The sequence below is a fragment of the Ascaphus truei genome, chromosome 2 (assembly GCF_040206685.1).
Source record: "Ascaphus truei isolate aAscTru1 chromosome 2, aAscTru1.hap1, whole genome shotgun sequence".
NCBI lineage: Eukaryota > Metazoa > Chordata > Amphibia > Anura > Ascaphidae > Ascaphus > Ascaphus truei.
Window position 1 is genome coordinate 59,757,161 of NC_134484.1, and position 26,493 is coordinate 59,783,653.

Genomic DNA, 26,493 nt, shown 5'->3' on the forward strand with positions numbered 1-26,493 from the left:
TATATGAATAAGTTATATGCATACTGTATGGTGTATTGATAACTATAATATATATGGTTGCAACACTACATTTTATATACTAACATTTCTAAGTACCGATCTAAATGATGTGCATATGACTGTACACATATAAATCCCTAGTTTTATTTTGTTCTACATTTTACATCCTACATTTTCCCATCTCATGCAAAAAATATATATATTTTTTTGCTATTTCTGATATTTTTGCTGAATTAAAGGTGGTTTCTGAGAGAAGAAGGGGGAGCGCATACCAAAGAAAACTCCTCCATGTTGATTACTGTACATGTCTAACATGTTCCATATTGCAGCAGATAAGCCATTGTTTTAAAACTCCCTCTATGCTGTCTGCTCACGGAGTACATCATTTGGAAGGAGTTAAATACCCATTAGAATGATAAGACTCAAGATTGTTTCACTTAACGACCAAGTAGAAAAATATTAGTTCCTTGCCTCTCCAAAAGAGTGAGCAGAGTAGCAATATGGGAAGAACAGATTTTATCGCCCACTAAGTTGGAACTTCAAAAATTCATTAGTATTCAAATAACAAGTATTACGCAATTCAAAGCTGACACATACAATATTACCAAAAAGATTTCAGCAAAAAAAAAAGTATTTAATAAAAATCTGTTATTTAAAGTATTATTAAACTTCCGGTCAAAAAGTATTTGCAGTACACACTTGAAAAACAATTATCCCAGAGAATTAACATGTTCAATCACTATTTTAAAGTTGTCTGTTTTAAAAGGTATGTATTCTTCACTAAATAGTGTATTACTGTGAAGTGTCTTTGTTAAAGCCCCTTCTTTTTTTCCTACATATTTCCCACATAACTGAAAAATTATGAACTAAAAGCCCTAGTCAGACGTATAAATCTACTAGTTACCATACAGTATGTAATGAAGTAATGCCAGAGACGAATTCTCTGGCACATACAGTATTAGCAAACCTTATTTTGTACTGTTCCACTATAACAAACCAACAGAACTATTTACAGTTGTGTAGTTGTAATTATATATCTAGATCAACTTTTACCTTCTTAGTTTTATACAATCTTTGCCAAATAACTTTAAAAATACAAAGTTTCTGTACGTGGCTTTTTTGTTTTTGCCTTTGCCTCCCTTTCACCACAGGAACATGTAGGTTAAAAGTCACAGTAATATTATTATTATTATCGTTTATATGTCAAGCGCCGACATATTCCGCAGCGCGGTACAATAGGGTACAGAGACATGTATATTGCACAAAACAGTTACATACAAGTGAGGATGAACATGCGCAAACAGACACATACAGAAGAGGTAATGAGGGCCCTGCTCGTGAGAGCTTACAATCGAGAGGGAATGAGAGACAATGTTGAAACAAGAAGGTAAAGTGGCTGCTTATTATAGGATGGAGTGCATCTCGGGTTAGAATATGGCCCCGTCTGACAGCTGATTCCATTAATGTTTTGGTGGGGGGTAGGGGATGTTACATAGGGTGGAGATTGGTCCAGTCACACAGTTGGTCCCAATGGAGTTGGAGGGGGTTGGATATTAGAGGTATGACAGATTGTCACCTTTTCAAGTTAGCCAATCTGGGGTAGAGTATGATGGTACGTGGTAGGGAATTCCAGTGAGAGGGGGCAGCACGGGAGAAGTCTTGAAGGCGGGGGGGGTGAGGAGGTTATAAGGTGGGGGGAAAGGCGGATGTCGTGGGCAGAACATAAGGGGTGTATAAGTATGTATTTGGGGATGAGGGCTGAGATGTAAGGATGCAGCATCGTTGAGACCTTTGTAAATCATTACTACGGTTTAAAATGTAATTCTAGAGGCTATGAGAAGACAGTGTAGGGATATGCGTAGTGGAGCAGCATAAGTGGAGTGGTGAGTGAGGTAGATGAGTCTGGCAGCAGCATTTTGAATGGATTGGAGTTGGGATTGGTGGACAAGAGGAATGCAAACTAAAAGAAGGTTGCAGTTCCAGTGGATTGGGATTTAGTTGCATCACGAGTGAGCAAAGGGCGTACTTTGGCAATATTTCAAAGGTGGAGATGGCAGGACATTGTGAGGGACTAAATGTGAGGAATGAAGGAGATTAGAGTAAAATTATTAAACCTACCCAGCGGGCTTAAGGTGTTTATGAGATTGTGGTGTTATTGACAGTGAGGGAAAGAGTTGCTGTAGAGGTGGCAGTGGGAAATAATATTAGTTGTGTTTTGGACATGTAAAACTTCATCCAGGAAGAGATTGCAGAGGACAATTAGAGATACAGGATCGGAGAGAGGTGGAGAGGTCACGGGAGGAGTGATACATTCGCTCTAGGATGTTTGGCCGTGACCAAAACGCCACCAGCATTCCGTTGCCGGCACAAGTCTCTGCTGGGACATTTTCACAGCGAAGTCCACCATGGCCAACCTCCCGATCCAACAAGGCAGGTCTGATAAATGCATGTGTAAATGTCCAGCGCGGGACCGCTACACTACCTAGACCGACCGCTTTGACGCGCCATCTTTAAATATCCCACGTGGAACATTTAAAGATAGCACGTCGGAGTTGCCCGTCTAGGCAGTGCAGCGGTCCTGCGGGGGACATTTAAGCATGCACTTATCAGACCTGGCTTGTCGAGTCAGGCGCACCATGGACATCGCAGCGGAACGCCACCGGCGTTATAGTTACGGCCAAATGTCCCATTCCGGATGCATTTGGGTTTCAGATACTGAAAGCCAAAACATTGTATTAGTTCACCAAGAGAAGAGTTGTATTGTAGATTGAGAAGAGCAGAGGGCCAAGGATAGAGCCGTTGGGACTCCAACATTATTATGGCATTCTGTACCAATTTCTAGAACTAATCGAACCCCAAATCGAACTCGCACCGCAGGTTGGGATTCAGAAGATAGCAATTTAGAATAATTAATAAACAAAATGTTGCAATACAAACCAGTTTAATACAACCTACATCTGAGCCAATCAAAGTAGATCATTTGCACTATGAATTATAGTTGATGTTTCATTATATATGTAGGTCATTTGATTTGTAGCTTTAAAAGTTTACTGCAACTTTTTGACATATATTCAGAGCTAAAAATACAAATGTAATTCAATTTACATTAATTTAGTGTCATTCAATCATATGTTTTCTTTTTCCCCTTACCTGGTCCATCCCAGCCATCAGCCTCAGTCCTGGTTTGCATAGATTTCTCTGACTGTGCTTCACCATCTGATTCAGCTGCTTCATGGCTGCCCTCATCTCCTAGAAGAGGAAAACAAGGGCAAAAATGAATGTACCTCTTATGTAGAGAATCCTCCTGATATAAGTTCTGCAACAGAATTTGTTAACACTTAATGGTTGTTCAAGTTCCATAAAACCCCAACATAACCATACTTAAGCCAAGTTCCAGGTTAGTAAGTATTGGTTTTAATATAAGTTTAGCATGTGAATTATACCGACATCACTTGGAGAACTTTCACTTTAACACACTACTATCACCGATTCTGTTCTGGTGGTTTACGTACTTCCATAGTAGATGAGGTTTAAAAAAGACACCTGCCCCATTGAGTTCAACCCCTTGTTTAGAAGTATAAACAGGAAAAACATATTATTAATAACATTATTAATCCGTGCATAGCACGGGTGCAGTTTGTACAATGACATACACGGTTGGTTAAATAGAGCATCAGTACAAAAGAAAGTGCTGCAGACATATGTAGAAGAGAGGATTTCCTGCCCTGAAGAGAGTCTAACCTTGTTGGCTAATGGATATCACTGTTATCTGATGTCATTAAAAAAAAGATTGTACTGTACAGTATCTGGCTCACATTTACATTTGAGGAAAAAAAACTTTTGACTCATTTGGACAAGACTCATCTGGATGTTGGAAGTGGTTTGTGGATGTTTAATTGTGAAATGGTGGTAGTCATATGCAAATGCTATTCTAATCTCAGAATGCAGATCTAAAAGCTGTAATTCCTCTAAATAATATTTTTGTGCAACTAATCCGAGTCAAACAAAAACGGGTACCAACCGATAAGCAGGGGAAATGTTTTGTGTGAGAGCAGTGATGTTGCTAGAAGTCATTTTAGTTCCTTGAAAGCACTGGAAAATCATATTTGCATATTTGCTTTTTCATGCAGCTGGTTGGGACAGATCCAATGCGATAATTTTTCCTCTAATAATAGAGGTAAATAAGAATTTTAATCAGTTAGTGTTAGGACCTGCAATATTTGGTCATGTCTTGAGGTAAAACCAAAGCAGTCCTGCCCTAGGAGACATTCGAGCGGTTTAGGATGTTTGGCCGCGACCATTTGACAGCGAGCAAATCGCCCCCGGTGACCTGCCTACTCACAGCGGGTCACCTTGCCACCGGTCACCTCGCCATCTTCTGCCATCCGCCATCTTTAAATGTCCTGGGAACTCCCCAGGGCAGCTTGCACGGCCCCTCTCCACCAGGACACTCAGCGCGGCCGCCAGCAGCCAGGGCACATTTTTATATTTCATTGCATTTATATTTATATTACATTTAAAGATGGCAGATGACAGAAGGCGGCATGGTGACGAGCGGTGAGGGTGACCTGCGGTGAGAAGTCCTTGCAACGGAGCACAAGTGGCGATTTGGTTGCGCCCATTCCGACTTTCGAGTTCATGTCGGTTCAGAATATGCAATGCAGGAATGCTGTTTTACTGTACCACCTAAATGACAATTACATGTTATTAAAATACATCCCTAAATAGGAAAACTACATCAGCCCACACCGATAAGGTAAAAAAGGGGACATCTTTAAATGATCATATTAAAGAAGTGATAAACAATGAAATAATATATTATATAAATAATATATTGATACTTTAAGTGACATGCTCAGATGGTATCTCTCAATTCCATCATAATAATAATCCAAAAACAAGTGGAGCTTAGGTCACAAACCAGTACAAGACACCAGTAGATGTTCAAAAAGATATAATCAATACAAATTCACATTGTAATATGATCACAGCAAGAATATCATATGATCACAAATGATTTGATCCTTGGTTTACTTTAGTATTTGGGATAGCCTATTCCAAACATGTTTGAATTCGCTTTCTGTATTAGCCCTTACCACGTTGGTTGAGAGGTTATTCCATGAATCTACCACCATTTCTGTGAAGAAGAAAGTCATTTTTGTTATTGGCTAAAGCACATAGGGGGTCTTTTCTTTGCAAAACAAGGGAAAAACATGAACAAAAATCTTGTTTAAAGGAATTCTGGCGCTAGAACAAGGGACGATCTGTCTTGAAATGCATCATGATAGGGCAGTAATAACTTAATTTCACTGAATTCACTATGCTTTTGCTATATGCAAATGTGTCACTGCTGATCTCCTCTTCTCCCTCTACCACCTGCCGTCATGACCCCATTCACTCCCATCTCCTCAAACCTCTTGCTCCTACACTAATCCCCACACGTACACATATTTTCAACTTCTCCCTCTACTCTGGTACCTTTCCGGCCTCCTTCAAGCATGCAACAGTTCACGTGCTCTTGGGGGGCCAACTCAGTGTCACTGACAGGGGGGAGAGCCGAGACATTTGGCGAGCAGTCTAGCTGGCGACCACAGAAGTCAGGGCCCCTCCCCCCTCTGGGCTCCTTAAGAGCAACTTGCCAGCTGGATCGGGAGCGGTGAGCAGTGAGAGAGAGGGGGAGGTTGCAGAGAGCAGGCAGCAGAGGCTGGGGGTGGAACTGAGGCAGAGAGCTGCAGAGCTCTTCCCGCCCCTGCTCATCAGCGGGAAGAGTGTTTGTATGTAAATTTTTCAGTTACAGTTTGCTCTGTCAGTGTGCTATTTGTACCTCAGTGTCTCAGTGTGCTATGTGTCTTAGTGTGCTGTGTGTACCTCAGTGCAAGCAATTAAGGTAACACGTGATAATCTTTTTATTAGAGAATATTTAAAATAGTTTGTGTAATACTTTATACAATTGTCTTTAGTTAACTGTATTAAAAGAAGATGTAACTGCAGTATACTGTACACCAGTGTTTTTCAACTACTTGTGTGAGTGGGGGGTGGGGTGGGGGAGAGTTATTGTAGTGTGTGTGTAGGTGGTTATTCTAATTTGTGCATGGGGGGGGAAACTGTATTGTAGAGGAGGAATTGTGTGTGTGTGTGTGTGTGTGTGTGTGTGTGTGTGTGTGTGTGTGTGTGTGTGTGTGTGTGTGTGTGTGTGTGTGTGTGTGTGTGTAAATTGTATGTGTGTGGCCAGGGGGTGGAGGGAGCTGGATTGAGTGTGGAAGGGGGTGGGGGAGAGGGAAGAGTGTGAGAGGAAAAAGGGGGCAGTGAGGGAGGGGGTATAAGAGGTGGAGAGAAATACATGAGGAGAGAGGGGTGAATAGAGCAAAGTGAGGAGGAGTACTGTAAAAGTAGTGGGGGGAATCGCAGGACCGCCAACACCCTGGGGGGGCTGGGGCTGATGGAAACTCCTGAATCTACGGAATATGTTCACTCATAATGGTGCCCTGAAAACAAATCTGCCAGGGGGCCCGCGAATGTGTAGCTACAGTACGCCACTGCAACAGTTATACCCTTACTCAAAACCAGCAAGCTTGACCCTACCTGTCTCTAATTATCACCATGTTTCCCTTCTGCCTTTTTTCTCTAAACTCCTTGAACACCTTGTGTTCTCTCGCTTGCTCCATTTTCTCACCACCAATGAGACTCTCTCCTGGACCCCCTACAATCTGGATTCTGCACTGCTCATGCCACTGAAACAGCCATCACCAAAATAACTAATGACCTCCATGCTGCAAAAGACAATGGTCAATACACTGCTCATATTACTCGACCTCACTGCAGCCTTTGATACTGTGGACCACCCTCTTCTCCTTCACATTGTCCACACTCTTGATATCCATAAGAGCTCTATCCTGGATTTCCTCTTACCTCCCTCATCGTACTTTCAGTGTCTTGTTTTCACACCTCCACCTCTGTCAATCTCTTTGTGGGTGTACCCCAGGGCTCTCTCCTGTGACCTTTTCTCTTTACACACTCTCTCTAGGTGACCTTATCACATCTCTTGGGTTAAAATATCACCTCTATGCTGATGACACTCGAATTTACCTTTCAACCCGACATTACACCAACTGTACAGACCTAAGTCTCTGAATGTCTTTCTGCTATATCAACATGGATGGCCCTTCGCCGACTCAAACTTAACATGTCCAAGACGGAGTTCCTACTACTTCCTTCCAAGTCTAGCCCTACTGCCCACGTCTACATTACTGTTGACAGTACTATTATACACCCAGTACCACAAGCATGCTGCCTAGGGGTCACATTTGACTTCTCCCTCACATTCACAATTTAGCTAAAACCTGTCATTTTTCCTCCATGACATTGCAAAGATACACCCTTTCCTCTGTTCCTCCACTGCCAAAACTCTAATGCAGGCCCTCATTCTCTCCCGTCTCAACTATTGTAACCTTCTACTGTCTGGCCTTCCTGCCTTTTACCTGTCTCCCCTACAATCTATCATAAATGCTGCTTCTATCACTTGACTCTCTCCTAAGTCTGTCTCAGCATCTCTCTTGCTTAAATCCCTCTCCTGGCTTCCTCTGTATCACTTACAAAAGTCTCCTCCTCACTTTTAAGGCTATACACTCTTCTGCCCTAGTTTCTCGCTATACACCTGCCTGACTCTTACGTTCTGCTTAAGGATGTCTTCTGTCTACCACTTTTGTATCTAAAGCCCTCTTCCACCTAAAACCTCTCACTCACTGCTCCACACCTATGAGATGCCCTTCCCCTCAATATCCGACTGGCACCCTCTCTCTCCGCCCTGGGGCTCATGGTGAATTGCCAGGCCAGTGGTGAGACATAGAGCTAGTACAGCCCTCTAGAAGGTGGGCGCTGGTGGAGAGGGGGGCGTGTTCACTTGTCGGCACCTTTACTGACACAGTGGCGCCTCGCATGACGTTACGCGCATGCGCAACAGAGGGGGCGTCGACCATCAATTATCCATGATTGTTTAGGGTTATGAGAGAGGTATATAAGGTATCTAGGTTGCTCCAGGCTCTATACTCCTTGATAAATGACCTACCCGTCCAAAACGCGTAGGAGGATTTTGTTTTCCCCCCCCCTGGGGTGATGTTTTTACTGGCTTTGTGCTGAATAAATAGGATTTTAACTTTCACCACCTGACTCCCTGGAAGTGCGCTGTTTTCTTCTTTTTTGTTGCCATGGAGTGTTAGGTCATGCTTTGAAGTGGCAGCAGGCTTAAGAAGCTTTGGTCAAGACCCTTTTTCAAGAGAATATATAGGTATTGCAGTGTATTTTTGTCACATTGAAAGTAGCTTTGGGCATCTTTGTTTGTTTTTTGTTGGGTACATTTAGCCACGCCCACTAGCACTCCTTTTGACACATGTATGTATGTGTGTATATATATATATATATATATATATATATATATAAATAAATAAAATGGTGTAATGTTTGGGGTTTCTCAGAGCTTGTTGGGTATCTGTGTGTCTATTAACTATGTGCAGCTGGTCTCAGGTGCTTTGGGAGGGTAGTGGCCCCTCCCCACTTTCCATATTGGCAGGTCAGTTTCATTTTGCTGGGTTACGACAGATCCCATGCTGATCATTCTTCCTGTAATTATACAGGTAAATAAGAATTTTTACTCGGGGAGTGTTAGGACCTGCTACAGTCATGCCTTGAAGTGGCAGCAGGCTTAAGACGCTTTGGCCAAAGGGTTAAACTAAAATGACCCTTTTTCAAGAGAATATATAGGTATTGCACTGTGTATTTTTGTCACATTGGAAGTAGCTTTGAGCATCTTTGTTTGTTTGTAATCATTGACTAGTACATGGATAGCTAGATTAGAATCTGTATTAAATCCCTTACAGATACAGTCAAACAGATGTTATTGCACCAGTAATCACACAATAACGTGTTACTGTACAATTTGCTATTGAGTTGTAATATATATATATTTGATTTTTAGACAATGTCAAGTTTATATGTACACAAGCCATTTCACCACTCGGCAAACAATATTTAAGTGAATATAGCTGATGTGAAAGGACAAACTTTCACTCCAGTGCAGAACAATAACATAGCCTTTTCTAACCATTAGAAAAATGTCGAAAGATGCTGCCCTCTGTGTCAATAGAGTATATTTGAAAGGAAATATCTTATATTTATATATCCCTGATGAACATACTGCCACCCAAGAGACACAAGCAGCATCCATGGTTTACACAAATTAAGCCCATCTGCTATTGATCTTTAATTAACGACATGGTATGAGCTCAATAGGCAGACCCCTCCCTTAATTGGTAGTTAAGTGAAAATGTATTAGAGTATTCAAGTGAGTCTATCTTGGCAGTGAGCCATATGGCTGTGTCACCCCAAAGTGTCACATAAAGTGTCTGTGGAGTTAATACTGGAATATGGAGTTGAATACTACTGGATACTAGATACCACTGAATACTGAATACTACTGGATACTGAAGTTAATAATCGAATTTGAGTTGAATACTACAAGAAGATCTGGACTCTGCACTTCAAAAACAACTACAACCTTGTAACTGTGAGAACTTGACTTTCTAAATGCTGTGATCATTTGTACTCTTCCTATCCTCCAATAAATGATTTAATCTCTCCTCCTGCATCTCGCTACGCCCTCCCTATTGCTATTTCTGTTTAATATCTCCTCACTCCTTTGTAAATGTTTCTGTTCTCTCCAATGTCCAAACTCCCCTCCTATCCACATTTCATCATCTCTCCTCCCCTCCACCTACGTCTGTTCCCATACACGGCACCATTATTTATACACCGCTTTCCCAACAACTTATTTACCCCTCAATAAAAAGCACCCCACAAATCCTCTTTCTTCACACACTCTTTCTACTCCTTCCTGCTGCTGGGGATATATCTCCCAAATCCTGAACCCAGACATAAACACACCTGCTCTCACCCACACCTCCCTGCCATCTCCTCCCATGCAAATGGTGTTAACCTTCTGATTTAATCCTTTTTTTTTACTACTGCAAATAAATCCACCAGGTGGTTAAAATCTTTTTTTATCAATGTTACATTTATGTGTTCATGCACTTATCCCATCTAGCAGCAAAAAACGTATTGGGTACTCCTTTATAGTGATCACAAAAATGAATGTGCAATCTGTGCAATAAAGTGAATATTCTGTGATAGTGACAAACACAATTTAATTTGCATTATCAGTGAATAAAGTGGCAACAATTGTGCATGTATTGTGACAACAATAGTGTATATAAAATGCTGCTCAAAACCCTTAGGGAACTGTCCGGAATGTTCAATCTTGTAGAACGATTTTCAAAGGTAGGAGAGCGCGGGTGTCAATGTAGGAATATAGGAAAAAAAACATAGAAACACATCATGGTGCAATAAGTCCTTATAAGCAAAGGTGATGTGGTGGTGATAAGGGACCTCTGAAGTGGGAACTCACATTCTTCCAGAATCAATAAAACATATCCAAAACTGAGGCAAATAACTCAGATGGTGGGGGTCCTATTCAATCTTGGCTCAGATGGATGTAAGGTGATCCCCAATCTCGTGTGGTGTGGATGTGGCAATGGCAATGCAGGAATTAATAGAACGAGAAAGCCAACATAGTGTAATCCAGATCAAATATATAACTTTATATATGTAAAAATATAGAATGTACACTTACAGATGCAGCCACGAGTATTAGAACTCGTGCCTGGGAAATTCTGGTTCAGCCTCACAGTAAATGCCTCAACATTGCCGCCACATTGCTGCACTATTGCCTCAACATTTCTGTGAGATTCTTAATGGCCCGTCGGATTAACACATTCAGTTTGAATAGGACTGCAGGGACCCCCCACTGGGTTAATCCGATGGGCCATTAAGAATCTCACAAGAATGTTGAGGCATTTACTGTGAGACTGCCCCAGAATCTCCCAGAATTTCCAAGGTAAGTGTTCTAACACTGGTGACTGCATCTGTGCATAGTGTCACATATAATAGGGCACATAACAATGGCGTGTATATATCTATATATACACTTTAAGTGCCAGTATGAGCTATCCTAGGCCTCTCTCGACAGGTATTTACTTTAATTTTATCAGATTTTTTTTTGTGACTTATTTCCATTGTCCCCATCAAATGAATTTATTTTCAGTCACTCACTGAAGTGTTTGTATGAATTTTCAACGATACCCTGACAGTTATTTCCACTTAACAGACAATTTTTGTGCAGTAACTTCGAACAAAGGTGATTTCAGTCACTTTTTGAAGTGTTATGTATGAGTGTCCTACAACCATCGTGACAGGTATTTCCTCTTAATAGTGATTTTGTTGAGACTTTTCCTTCAAATCAAGTTGATTTCAGTCACTTTCTGAAGTCTGAGCGTCCAACAACCTCCTCTTTTATCAGTTAATTGTTTGAGTCTTTCTGTTCAAACCAAGATGATTTCAGTCACTTTCTGAATTGTCAATATGACCCTATGACAGGAATATGTATTTTCTTTTAGGAGAAGGAAATTGTGTACCCCATAGAGCACCCTCTCAACCAGGGTGCTGGGAGAACCCTGGTGTTCTGCGATCCTCAGGGGGAAAATGTTGCTGGCTGCTCAGCATGCACATATTCCTCTGCTTGGTGATATAAAGGCTGAGATCCTCCTCACGTGTCCTGGTACAGAGCACAGAGAGAATTCTCTCCATCTCCAGGGCTTTGAGTGGGCAGAAGAGTGTGATGGCTCTGTGTGTGTCAGGGGGGATACATGTGGAAGGTGTGTTGAGTAAAAGGGCGAGTATGAAGTGTGAGAGGGTACTGAAAGGGTTAAGATTTCACCTGTCAGAATGTCTATTCTGTAAAACCGGAGCAAAAAAAGCATCAGATTTATCCCACTTCTACATTTCTTCTCGTCTCTTGTTGATTTTTGCCCTTGCACTGTAACAAAATATGTAAATGTCCAAATATATAATAATATTTTAAAGATAAGAAAAAATCCAAATAAATATTCTGTCTGAGTGTTTATCAATAAATCTGAACTAAAGGTTTTTGTATGAAAAAATAGAGAATTACATGGTTTTCTGCAATTAATACATTTTCAGGATCTGTACATATTAATACAGCGGGTTAATATTTTAATACATACTGGATGAATTGCTCACTGCTAATGCTTCATGTTTTTACAGTTAGTGACCAAATATTTTGACTACAGCCCTTTTATAGTCAGTCTACATGTATACGGATAGCTTCTGAATCCATGTACATTTTGTTCTTTTTACAGTGAGAGGTTCAGAACTGTTGACACTTTTACAATCTAGTGCAACATGTTTCTGAGAATGTCAAATATCCTCTGCAGGTACTGTACTTCTAACACTTACTTTTACAGAAAACACTTATTAAAGTTGTAACACAGTTTCCCCCCCTCTCTAGAAGATATTGCTACTGGTTACTGCTGTTGTGGTGGGGTTATACCTGTGAGGTCCAGGAGAACTGAGTGGTCTGCGATGGTGTGGGGAACAGGACAGGCTTTTGATGATCTTGATGTTCAACTCAAGGTGTCAGCGCCTCCAGGTCCGGTGGGCTCCAGGATCTCCAGAGTCGGTCTCCCACTAGGGCAGATTCCATCCACACCCTTACTCAAATAGACTGAGAGCGCAGGCAGGAGTATATAAAAGGGATCATTTATTGGAGCAGCCACTGCCAACAGAACAGCAAATGCAGAATGGTAGACCTGGGTCCCCAGACCTTTGGATGATGCATTGGCCTTAGGATAATAGCGAGGCCTTGATTCAGCCTGATATTGCTCCATTCCTCACCCAGGAGAGCAGGAGCAGAACCCAGATCCTCACCCCAGGAGGCTGAGGCAGAACTGACTCTATAATTAAGTACTTCCTCTCTGATGCACCAGAAGGGGAGGGCATAAGGTCTGTACCACTATTAAAAAACAGAGTATAAGTGCGCTACTACAATTTAAACACTCTTACACACCACCCCAGTGAAAGTGATGTGATCAAGGTGATAGTGTAAATATAAAATACTTAGTGAAAATCAGGGGAGCGTCTGCAGCTGTAGAGCGGGGGTGTCTCAGACACCCCACCAGATACCATGAGCATTATTATTATTATTTTAAACCTGTAAGGGAGCATTACTTATCTGTGGAATTTGTTGTGAACCTTTAGGCAGATTAACTCTATAGTTGCCTTTCGTTTATATTTTCTAGATTTCTATTTATGTCATCAACAAAAAATATAGAATTAATTCCAAGACTAACCAAAAGGCACACACAGATATATTCATGGCTTCAGTCAATCCCGATTCTACCAAATGAAGGGGGCACACAGCAAGCAGATTATGTTAACACCATCCAGAGCGAATTATATACTGTTCTGTGCTCTAGTGACTAAATCAAATGTGAAAAAAATATGTTAATCAGGCTTCATATATTTCATGTAAATCTTTTAGGTAAAAAAGTGTATGCCAACTGAGACGTGGGCAGTTTAACCAGTGCTAGCTGGACTAAAATGATAGAAAGACATCTTAAAAGTGACAGATCCCATTATATGTGAGGAAACTACATTTCTATTCTAACCTTAATATAGCTCAATAGTACCACTCTCCAAGTAACATGGTGAGTTAAGTACAGATCACAAGATACATGTTCCAAATCATTGCGTTACCATGAATTTTACTTGCAGCTGGTCCATTGGTCCGTTTACTCAGCATAAACCAAACTGTGTGCTACACATGATTCATTTTTTTTTTTCAAGTTTCTGAAAAGCGGGGTTTACAATGCACTGTAAAATGCATCTTGATCCACTCAGTGCAACATAACAGCAGCCCTGATATAAGTAGAAAGGACAACTACGGTAGGCGTTTCATGCAGTAAATGCCAAACATTTGCATCAACTTGACCGGAAAACATACAGAAGAATAAATGGAACTTAAGAAGAAATTGTATTGGACCAGGGAAATGACAAGTCTAGCCAGGAAAGATAATGTGCGGCCTGCGGGTGGGGGTCTGATGCCAAGCAAATCCAGGGGATGTTCAATCAGCTCTATCAGCGATCTATCAGTGTCTACATTCCAGCCAAATCCAGAGAAAACAAGGAGTCAAAGATTCAGGTCAATAAGCTTATAGGCGATTTGCACAAATACTTCCCCCAGCAAGGTAACATACAAAGTCATATTGGCTTTTCTTCTTTGTGCATTTATTTATTTATTTGAACTAAAGTCTTAATGCGCCTTATAAATAGCATTATCCCTTACCATACATTCCCATGTGCTTTGCTTAAGGACGAAGGGAAACTATTTTTTTTGTGTCGGTATTTGTTCAAAATGACGTCTTCCCATTTATTGTGGAAGTTTAAACATGTGTTTGGATGTGTGATACATTTGTAAATTATACAGTATTTGGAAATATACCTTCGGTTCTGGAATATATATATATATATATATATATATATATATATATATATATATATTCTATTTTCTTTCTGAGCCCCCATTGAAGCATAGTTTAAGCCAAACCAAAGATGAAAAGCAGCACTGAACACGGCTAAATTGTGATCCTTAAAATAAATAACATTCACATTTATGCTTTTCTTTTAGTACTCTATTATAAACGAGCTTATTTCCTCCAATTGAAATCTATGTTCTGGCCGGTTAAAGCAGCGGTGCGCAAACTGGCAGGCGCGAGACTTTTTTGGGGGGGTCGCGGCTCACTTACCTGGCTTCCGTGTCCACTCATCTCCATGACAACTCGTCGTCAAATGACACCGCGGGCTATGTGACGTGACGTCACATGACCCCGCGGCGTCATTTGACGCCCGTTGCCATGGAGACGCGGCATCAAATGACGACGTGGGTCACGTGCCGTGACATGACCCCGAAGCATCATTTGACGCCGCAGGGGGACGTGACACCGATGGAGAGCAGGCAGGGGGGGTTGCAGCGTAGGAAGTTCGCGCACCCCTGGGTTAAAGCATACGCACCTTTGTGTGTTGGAGTGACCAGTAACACACAGACATGGTTAAAAACCTCAAAAATCCGTTATTTACTCAATTGTCTAAACACTTGATGGCCCTTATTCTGTAAGGTGTGATAAGTGCAGATGACGTGCGGATTGACTTTAATAGGGCTTTTCATGTGATAGTGCGTCATCTGCACTATCACACCTTACAGACTAAGGGCCTATATATATATATATATATATATATATATATATATATATATATATATCTTTGCTTTTGAAGAGTTCTGCATTTTAAGCCAAACTATTATTTTCTTTATTGTGAATCCAGTGTGCAATAAGGTACTTCTGCTGTATGTTACCATACTGTGGTACTGGTAGCACAAGTCTGAGATTGTATTACTGAGAAAAGTGTTCTTCAGGCAACTGTATGTATCATCATATCATTGTACTGTATCTGTATTACTGTATGGTTGTAAAAAAAAAAAAAAAAAAGACAGGAGTTACTATGTGCTTCTTAAGCAGCTGAAACAAATATTTTTCATATGAAATTAGCTCACTTTACACACTGGAAGGGTGCAGACGAGTACAAATGAGTCTTATGTCAAAGCAGCAATTCCCCCCAGAAGCATATACAAGTGTAACATATATATACCGCTAATGTAACGAAGGGGTTAAACCCTCCCGCTACCCACTCGGGAGGCGTTACCACCCACCCCGGGTCAAACACCAACGTCATAGTTGTCCCAGGTTGGGTGGTTAGGTCTCATGGGTGGGGTTAACCCCTTCATTATTTTAGTGGTTGTAACTGCTAAGGAAAGGGTGGGGTTAATCCCTCCCAGGAGGCCTAAACACCCACCCTGGGGCAACTGCAACCTTCGCCCATCCACTCTACCTACATCTATTTAACCCTTTTATTACCTTAGCAGTTAGCCATTAAGATAATGAAGCTGGGTTGTAATTGTATTTTTATAATGTTGCCATGTGTAAAAATGGTGTACATCTCTTTCTCATGCTGGCAGTAAGCCTGGTAAGTATGCAGGATTGCCAGCAACAATCATGGAGGTTTGCCCTCAAACCCTGGTGAGGTGTCATATGTAACAAAGGAAGTGACAACATGCTTTGTGTCCACTGTTAGTGACACAAAGGTGTGTCTGTTTCTGGAGTCTGTATAAGACACAGAACTGCCTAAAGTTAGTGTGTTCTGTAGGAGTTATGTTCTAGTTCAAGGTGAAGTGTCTACAGCAGGTCAAGGCTGTCAGATACTTCAGTGCAAGCTGTTACACACTGTGTCCAGGGACCTGGCACAGCTGGTGGATCTCCCTTAGGGGAGAGGTGGAACCAATTTTATTAAGAGAGGAGGAAACTTCTGAAGGGGGTACCTCAACAAGATGAGCGGCTGAGCACGAGCGCTATGAGGGGCAGTCTGCCTAGAAAGATGCCAATAAAGATGCCCTGGTTCCAAAGATCCCTTCTGTGTGAGAGTGAAGTTATTCCACAGAAGGATGCACCTGAGAGGAGTTCCCCATCAGATACTTCCCCTGCTGCCGCAGAGATCCTGATGGGGTGGAGGCACTGTAACCAGATGTGAGTAGGACTCCAAGCACACTACCTCAGACGCCTGTCATGGTGATATTCCCCATACCAACCAAGCGGGAGACTCAGGAGTCCTGTTGCCAGCAGGTGCACCACACATCACAAATCCATGTAATTGGGGGCTTTCCTTACATATGGGTCAGGATAGGCAGGGCCCAGGGAAAACACCGTTACAATTACATAGGATTGAATTTGGGGGTCTCCGGAGATTAAATGAATGCGGGTCAGCTCCGGAGTCCCCCGGATTAAATCCTATTTATTCAAAAGAAACCCTGTCAGATGCAAATCGCGATTCCTATCTTGCCACCCTTTAGATAGAGAGAAAACAATTTGAGTGTTTAAGACATGATTTGCATCTCAAAGCTTTGTGAATAGCAGTAACAGGCAAAAAAAAGGCACGTTTCGGCATTTTTTGAGCTACCGCACGGCTTGTCAGAGAAAGAGTGCTAACAAATCAGTAAAAAGCCGTTATTGAAGCTTTGTGAATAGTTACACAAGCAAAATTGCTTGAAAAGTGCACTTACCAGTCGTTAAGGCACTTAATGAAATTTAGTGAATAGACACCTTAAAATTTGAAACTAATAAATCTTCGAAACAGAACATCATTTATTTTTATTTTTTTAAATAAAAACAGTTTTGAAAAGGGCATGAAAATATCTATTAAAGTAAAGTAAAACATGTAATGCAATCAGTGCGAACTGCTGCTTTAATATCATTAAACCTCCAGTAACCGTGCCTATGTTAAATGTGTCTTACTTGCAGTTTCACGACATGAGGTTCATCGGATCGGACGACCTACAAAGAGTTAGTCACAATTTAAGGATATGTCATATTGTTTTCTTAAATGTGCCTTTTCAACGTTTTTATAAATAACCACTATTATATGGACAGAATACACCTCTGCAGTAACTTTGCTCCTCTTGTTTATACTGGCGGCTTTTTCACCGATTAGAAAAACCTGCTGTACGCTATTGAAACCGTTAAACTGCCTACAGTATGTACAGAGCAGCACACAAGCAGCCACTGACTCGGGACTCATTCATCGGTATGCTAAAATGCTTCAGGAAATTACATCTCAAAAGCCATTCAAGGAATAAAGTAACCAGATTTGGGCTTCTGGCATGATTCATATCCCTAACATACAACCTTGATTGTGTTTCACTGCTTCAATTTAAGGTCAGTTGTGATCGGGATTCAGCTATTTCTAGCCTGTCCCTAAATACAATTTATATCAAAATGAAACAATTACAATTAATGTATTTATTCTACTTATTATTTAAAAAAAAAAAAAAAAACAAGCTTTATTTTACAGAAAATCTACACACTGTACAACATACACTTTAAAAGTATCCAATAACAGGACCATCAAATTATTTCACACTCTTCACTTCCGGAGGAACCTTCAATACAGTATATGGGGGGAGGGAAGGCAACACAAATAATTGGTACTGTAAATATATTGGATTACATGACCAAAATGTCCGATTTTTTTTATCAGTCAAGATACATAAGTATTAATGATTTCTAACAATAGACTGAATGTATCAAGTTTTTTTTTTTAAAGTTATGTTGACTGTTAACAGTTGCAGTATTTAAAATGTGTGTTCTTCGAAGAACAAAAACGCAGTGACTATAAGATTAACAGCACATTCTAGAAATAGCACATTCACGCCTTTTCTTGTATTCAATCATTTTTCTACCCAGATTTCTCATATTTTTGCCATGTCATTCAATGTTGTATTTCATATTTTCAGTAGAGACAATTAGTACAGGAACAGGGGTTTTATTTTGCAATAACTTATGTTAGAATGCAGATTTCCTCTTTTGTGTCACAGCCCCAAATGTTTTTTTTTTCTATTACTGTACCTTTATTACAAAAATATTCCACTTCTTCGCAGGTCATGTTCTCCGGCCTAAACTTTGACGTAAAGGTTTCCTCCAAGGAAAAATCTTCTTTGGAGGCAATATCATTTTCCTCAGACAGACAATCGTCTTCTTCATCCTCAATAGCATCCGCAAGGGGCCCTTAAAATAGAATTGAGAAAGCTATACAAAATACGTCTCATTGGGGAGTAGTCAATCCAACAAACATTTCTGCCTTGGAAAGAAAATCTGTTTACTCCATTGTTTTGGTACTTTTTGTTTCGAGAGGATGAAAAATACATCACAATTGCAAATTTGGTATTTTCCATGATACATCTATTCATCATCCCAAAATATGGAATTATTCAAGAACACAGAATGTTTGACTAGTCACTGTACCACTTGGACATATGAATAGATAAGAAGGTGTGTTATATTCTTTCAAGCACTATAACACTCGAATTGCAATCATTTTCACAAAACATTTTTATATGTCTGTTAAGCAAAACAATATTCCCAACAAGAACTAAATGTATTAGAATAATAATCGGGCATTTGGCCTTTCAGCTCCATCTATCGTTTCATTCTGTTCAAACTGTATGGTAAAACAAAAAGTTTTGCTTTAGCTTTGCTGATCATTTAGTAACCGATTGTATGACTATGTGGCAATAACATTTTTAAAGTAATTTGGAAAATATCGAGTTCCCAACTTTCACATTGACAGGGTCGTTGTCATCGGTTGAAACTAACTGAACACCAGATTTCCTAAAGCTCCACTTAGAAACCTCCTTACAGACATTTATTAAAAACCCCATAGACATCAAGTCCACTTCTTCACCATGGGATTCTGCTACCATACCTCATGCGTATCCCACAGAGCAGTATAATGAAGGGGTGTTAGTTCTATGGACATTGCAAGACCACATCAGCTTTATGTAATTGAGCTTAACAGCCAGAATAAAGTCCTATTTCTCAAGCTTCTGAAAATGTATTTTAAATGAGCAAAGTTCTTCCTGAAGCCACTCACTTTTTAACATGAGTTGCATCAGGGGATCTTGTAGGAAGGAAACATTTTTATTAATTTCCCCCTTATCTGCAGGAGAATGTTGCTTTTTTCATTTACATTCCTTGCCTGCAGGTAGCAGAGTAGAGAATCATATACTAGAAATTTTTGATTAATTTCTTTCCATGTGTTATGTTATTTCATATATATAATTGATTTCTTTTGCTCGTAGCTGTACATCTATTTTATATCTGCACCTATTGCCTTCCTTCAATCAAGAAAGTTGAAGAAAATTACCTGAATTTTGTTAAGTTTATTCAAAAGGAGCACTGTGAATATTTAAATTGTTAAGTTTATTAAAAAGAGCTCTGTGAATATTTAAATTGAGTTTTGAAATGCTAACGAAAGAAAGATATCACAGAATTTTAATAGTAGGTTCAATTTGACCCACCGACTTTTGCGGCAAGGGTCAAAAATTATTCAAATTGTTTCTTTACACTTAAAGAACAAACCCTTTGATTTAAAAACATGGATTAATATTCTTCACTGCTGGGTCTTTTGACACTTTAGTGCATGGCAGCATTAATTCTACTGGTGTATAAATATTTCAAAGACCTTTATGCTTTAATTTCCATGTATGCTCTTAACTTTTTTTATCTTTCTTATTATGGAGCAGGACGATTTTATTAAGGCCCTTTGGCCCCCTTTAAGTTTGACTAAAATGCTTGTGACGTTTTCACTGAAAATAGTAGTGTCTTCAAGGTACAGTACAAAACAAACACACTTGTAAAGAAATTATTTTTGATCTGGAGTAAAACATATCAACACCTCACAGTTCTATTCAGAGTATTTATTCAATAACAAGTTCTGCTGATTTATTAGTTATATTCATTAGTAAAATATTTTATTAAAGAATAGGATGTAAAATGTTCAATTTTGTTACTATCAAGTAGAATGTGCTGAAAGCATAGTAGACCTATTAGTATTTCCTATTGATCCTAGTATGGTGTTCTATTGTTCATTTTTATTCAATACACTTGTTGTCTCTACAAAAGGCTTATCAAAATATATTGCTACATGACTACAGTTTTTTTTTTTAACTGGAAACAGGATGTTTGGGATCAAACATTTCCTTGAACAGCATTAAAGAAAAGTACACTTCATTTTTTTAAAAATAATTTAGAGAGGAATTACTGAGCAGCCGCCTGAACTGAACTGTAAGCAGTGGCGGAGCTACTGCCGGTTCAACTACACCAGAGCGGATGATTTGCAGGGGCCCATCCTCCTACGATGTTCTGGCACTTATTTTAGCAGGCAGAACAGCGATCCAGCAGTTCTACAGGGCCCCTGCTCGCTCCTTCCCCCTCCTCCCCACTTAGGCGGTTCTAACACAGAAGTTGGGCCCCAACAGAAGTCAGATCGACTTCTGCAATTTTTTTTACTTGTACCGGGATCCATCGTTCACTAGTTCCGCCCCTGGCTGTAAGGCATCTTGTGGTTCCACAAAATGCCTTAACTGAAGATGCTGTGTGACAAAGATGCGAACTGGTCATACCACATTCCCCGGAACACATTGTCTATACCACTTATTTGAAGGACAGTAGACACTCTGGAAGAACTACATTGTTCTATTGGCCTTATTCAATAGAGTTTGAACTCTGAAATCGGCCACTCCAGACATATGCAATAAGGCCCTGAAGCTGTATTAACAGCATAGAATAATATAAACCAATGGAAATGTAAAATTAACCATTTATATATGAATCTGTGATGATTAATATGATATTGCTTTTGTTTTAATAGGAAATTATAAATAAATAAATAGGGTCATAAAAAAGATAAGTTTGTAGTCTAATTATTATAACTAAAGCATTATCTTTGTGATATATATTTTTTACTTACTGTATTTTAAATGTTTTTACAGTGTAACATAAACACTACACCCCGCCTCTCCTGTATACACTGTACAATGGTACAACTTATATTCTGTAAATATATTTATTTCATGCAACATTACATTAAACATATCAGCATGCAGAAATAAAATAATTCACACACACTTAATTCCCATTCTAATCATCGTCTGTATACATAAAGCATAATACCCAATAGATCACGAATGGCTCTGTAAAAAAATAGTAGAACAAAGAGTAAACTTACAGTATACATAAATATAGTATTTTCTGGTTCACTAGGTGAAGCTGCTAGATTGCCCATGTGGCTATGTGTCAGTCTGGCACTGAAGTTCTCTAGGTGGAGTTGGCTCCTGAGGTTGTGTGGTCTAAGATGTGCCAGAGGAGGTCAACAAGGGACAAAAAATGTGGTTGGTTGGCTCTGTGTACTTTGCTCGACCAGGAACATTGTGACATTAATTTTAAAGCATTTCACCAATTTGGACACTATTGGCAACTTGGCTTATGTTAGGTGTATGTCATCCTAATTGAGAAGACCCCTAGGAGGGTTCATTTGCTGGGGTACAGAAGGCACAATATGTTCTAATTCTAAAATCAGTGTCACAGTTTCCATGTTTCCGTGCTGAAACACTGGAGTAGATTCCATCTTGTCCTGTGTTATCTGTGACCTCGCCTCTTCCCCCACATCCCCATCTACCTCTTTTCATCCTCCACCTCTGGCACGGACTCAATCACCCACAGTCTGTTGTTGTGTAGGCGCTCTGGGTTGATAAGGTTAAACTACTGTAACGGGTATTCCCCCACCCAATCGCATATAGTGTGTGTGGGCGGTGAACTGAATGTTACCAGGTGTGGTGCGTTACCTGTCAGGCTCACAGGAGGGCTGAGCTTCCGCCACTGGGAACCTGGGGCAAGTATAATATGAGTAACCTCGTACTCGGTGCAGCACCTCCACCTGCGATGGCTCCCACCAGAGAGGGAGTGGTTCCTCGCAGGACAATATATATCACTCAACACACAGTATGGGTAACAACTAATGCCTTTACTATCGTGACCGTACTCATGCATAACAATCAATAAATCAACGGGTGTCCCTCCCTTGAGGAGACACTAACTAATGCGTCTCGCAGGACGCTACTTACACCTGCACCTCCACCGGATGATCCCACCCAGTGTCCAGTAACCCCACACAGTATCACCCCACCCTCAAGTGAGATAGTTATGTGTGACTGCGCAGCCACTATGTCCCATATGAATGTGATATGACTCGTTGGTGCACTTGTTGATTGTTACCTGCCGGGCACTCCGGTGCCTGAGCCTGCCACGGAACTTCACAAAGGATCCTGATGTCTGCTGAACACAGGAACTGCCGTCCAGGGCGATCCCACCCGGATGACTGCTGCAGCAACAACGAAGGTCTGCGCCCAAACCTCTGGACGGACGCGCAGCGTCTGCTGAGTCCCTAACTGACTCTGAATAGTAAGGGGCAGGGTCCCTAACCTGGGGCCTGTCCCTGACACAACTTACACTACTGGGTGGCTCAGGGCTATCTCGGGCCTCGGGGGCTGCTGTCCTAGTGCAGGGCGTCACTGACTCCTGCACCCTACCTCCTTCCCCTGGCTGCTCCTAGCACTGACTGACTAGCGTGCTCCAAGCCCGCGAAATGTATCTATTCTCCCCTGCAGGGAGATGCTGTAGCCCTATTGGCTCCCTGGGATCACGTGGGGCGGTCCTGGGGCTCATGGGAGATGTAGTCCCTTCTGTGAGCCCTCCCCTGATTGGCTGCCTCTCGCGCTGTCACTGCGCATGCGCAATGTCTCTGGCTGGCCATCGCATGCGGGGACTCACTGCGCATGCGCGAACACATAGGGAATGGCGGCGCCCTGCCTTGGGAGCGCCGGGAGCCCTCGCGACGCGATCGCGGCCCTGGCAACCGACCACGCGCATCCCCGGCAACCCCCTTGAAGTCAGGTCCTCACCGCTCCCACTTTTGTGATCGGCCGACGGGACCGCCATTGGGCTCGGCGGCCCCCGCGATCGCTAGCAAGGTGAGGGGGGGCTTGACTGGCAGTGGGGACCTGGCTACACTACATTAATTGAAGACCTATTGTATGTATATCATAGTCATGTTATTATGTTTGTTGTATATTGTGTGACTTAGGCTAAGTCCCCGCTAGCTCTGATGGGGCTGAGCGGGTGGCGCTTGCGGAGGAGACTTACATATATAGATGTATGTAAGTCCCCGCTCACACGGTGAGCGCGGCGCTCGTGCGCACACGCTCAGCCGCGATCGCCACTTAGATAAACAAAAAATCTATACTTGCCCGCACGCTCAACTCCCCGCAATGCCCCACCCCCCCGCGCACAACAGGACACCCAGCGCTCATGCTTGGAGCGCTCTCCAAGCATGAGCGCACTCAGCGCCAGTAGGGACTTAGCTTTAAATTATTAAGACCATCAAACATGTATAGTATATAAACAAACAATTGTCTAATCTGCTTGAAGTTCTTAATAGTCAACATTAATCATACCATGACAAGCTACTATTCATGTTTTTACTCATCATGCTCCGTAGTATTGCTTCATGTACATACAGTATGTAGTACTGTATACATGTTGAACTTAGTTGCTACAGTTTCTCTTTTGGCATCTCTTTAAAGTTAGCATTGCTTATGTGCCTGCAAAAGAATGATCATGTTACTGTAGAGCAACTGTTACTTCTTTGTAAAAACTTATTTATGTGAGGCTAATAGAAAACAGGACAGGAATTATATGCAATAGCTACATGGTGCAACACTTTGCACTTTCAGTAGGTAGACCATTGTTATTTAAAAAAAGATAACATACTTTTGATTCCTTATCAGCTATCACGAGTAGTGGTAAAAGGAAAAATGGCGCCCTGCAAACCCACTACACTTTACTCTTGAATGTCTCAAGGGATTTCTCTACTTCACAAAGTTGGAGATGAGCTGGTGGACCATCCCCCATCTGGCCTGCATTATTTCACATGAATGGCATAATTTAGGGTTTTTTCTGCTTATACATGTTAGCTCATCATTTAGACTATAGACTGTATGAAGGATTGTGAAAATAAATAAAGAATTAAAAATACATTGATCACACCTTGATTTTTTTTGTACTACATGGCTCTAATTCAAATATATCATAAATGTTACAAGAACTCATCAAGCAACATACTGTATATAAAACTGCTTCTAATTAAGTGAACTTAAAAGGGTCTGTCTCTACTTACTGAAATTAAATAAATGCCTGAGTAATCCAGGCTTGAAATGAACGCATACAAAACATATTTGAAATCCTGTTTAAAATATGGTTCACAGGTATTTTATTACTGAAGCCCTTTACTTCCGCTACTTTATTACAGTAAACTGAAGACCAAGTGATGGGCCTGGCTGTCCAAATAGTGCTGACATTGCTTAGGTTCAGAGCACTTTCAGGCCCATGATGCAGCTGAATGGCCTGCTGAAAGCTATCTGCTATTTATGGGACCAAGGTGACTATGGCATGGAAGATGCCTTCCAGAAGACACGTTGTAGAAGAGGTGGTAACGATGTGGTGCTGTTACAGGGGAACATACAGCTTTTTCCATACAACATGATATGGAAATTGTAAAACAGCTTAGGTGTCTTAAAACCGCTTCCTGTGCCTGTCCAGACAACCTCTTCTGATGTGCTCTGGACTATGAGTCCTTTGTGCACTTTGCTTATACACGTAGTTACAGTACATAGATAATTAACCACTTAAACATTGAAGGAGACTGTCATTTATATCACCACAATGTGTTCACTGTTGCTCTAAACACAGAGTTCATTTAGTTATTTTAAAAGAAAAAGAAAATCATACCCTCCAACTGTGCATATTTGGCAGATAAATACCTTCTTTTGGGGTCCATAATGAAGACCTGCTATACCTATTGTACCTATATCCGCCAGTGTGTAAAAGCAGGGATGGATTGCATTTTGTCTCTCTCCTGTACTAATCTGTTCAAGCTCTGAGCTTTCAACTAGTTGAAGAAACCGATGGCATATTAACTACACACCGAACGAAAAGTACGGTGGGTTGCATTAATGTTTTTTTATCAGAGGGATTTTATTATCACATGTACTGCCTGTATATGTAAATATAAATTAATAAATACAATTAGTATAACATTAGACATTAAAATGAGGGAATATTCCCGTCTATTCGGAAAAAGAGTCAGCAGTAAACAATGAGACACTGTATTTTTATAAGCTACAGTAAATTCACGAACTTGATAAATGGTAGAATTTTTGGTTGTTTTTTTTTCCAAGGTGCAACCTGCTCCCAAAATGATTAGCTAAACACATCATACATAAGAATGGAGTATTAATATACTACCCTATTTTGTCGCAAACAAATTTCAGCATTTACTTTCTGAATTACACAATTTTAGTTCAAAGGGTCATTGGTTGCTATCAGGGAGAATCCTTGGTTGCTATTTCCTCTCCCAGGATACCATGCTAATCTAATCTTCACTGTTCATCGGTTCTACCCAAGTTCGGGTAGTGACACCATCAGACTAGAATTAAAACTTCATTGGATTCTAACAATGTTCTTCACCAGGCAGCAGTGATTTCTGCTACTTTTTGTTACAGGTCCAAGGAAGTGTAGGAGGAATCAGCAAACAAGCTCTGTTGGAGGGATGTGCCTTCGAAAGGTAAGGCTAAAAAATGTTCTTGGATGTATTGGCGATTGCAAATTATGGCCAATTTTTGAAGTGAAACCGCTGGACGGACGGACACACACAGACACACACACACCTCTCTCTCCCCCCGATATCCGGGCGCTGTGTCCCCACTGCTCCGCTGAGGGGGGGGCTGCTACGGTCCGGTAACGGGGAGAGTTGGGCACTCTGCGTCCCCCGCCGCACCACCAGAGGGGGGGGGGGGGGGGGGGAAGAGTACTGAGCATGCCATTGCTCGGATGGAGAGAGGTGGGACAGTGCTGAGCGCGCTGTGGCCCCTTAGCTCTGAGCAGGGGGAGCACTGAGTGCTTTGTGTACCCATAGCTCTGAGGGAGGGTGGAGAGCGCTGAGCGCTCCTTGTCCCCGTAGCTCTGACAGAGCTCGGGGTAGGGGAGGGAGCGCTGAGCGCGGTGTCCTCGGAGGGGGGAGGGAGCGCCT

General features: G+C 41.2%; 1 protein-coding gene across 6 annotated transcripts in view; it reads right to left on the reverse strand.

The window, feature by feature from the left end:
• The window catches only part of ZFPM2 (zinc finger protein, FOG family member 2), a 400,907-nt gene that overhangs the window by 312,015 nt on the left and 62,399 nt on the right, over positions 1–26,493 (reverse strand). For 2 of the 6 annotated variants that reach the window (XM_075582490.1, XM_075582489.1), the window contains exons 2-3: positions 18,417–18,575; positions 3,151–3,249 (exon numbers count right to left, since the gene is read on the reverse strand). In XM_075582490.1, coding sequence (XP_075438605.1) covers positions 3,151–3,249; positions 18,417–18,575 — 258 coding nt within the window. Of the gene's footprint in view, positions 1–3,150; positions 3,250–5,096; positions 5,485–18,416; positions 18,576–26,493 lie in introns of those variants that run through there. The other 4 variants (XM_075582494.1, XM_075582491.1, XM_075582493.1 and 1 more) reach the window with 3 other exon arrangements.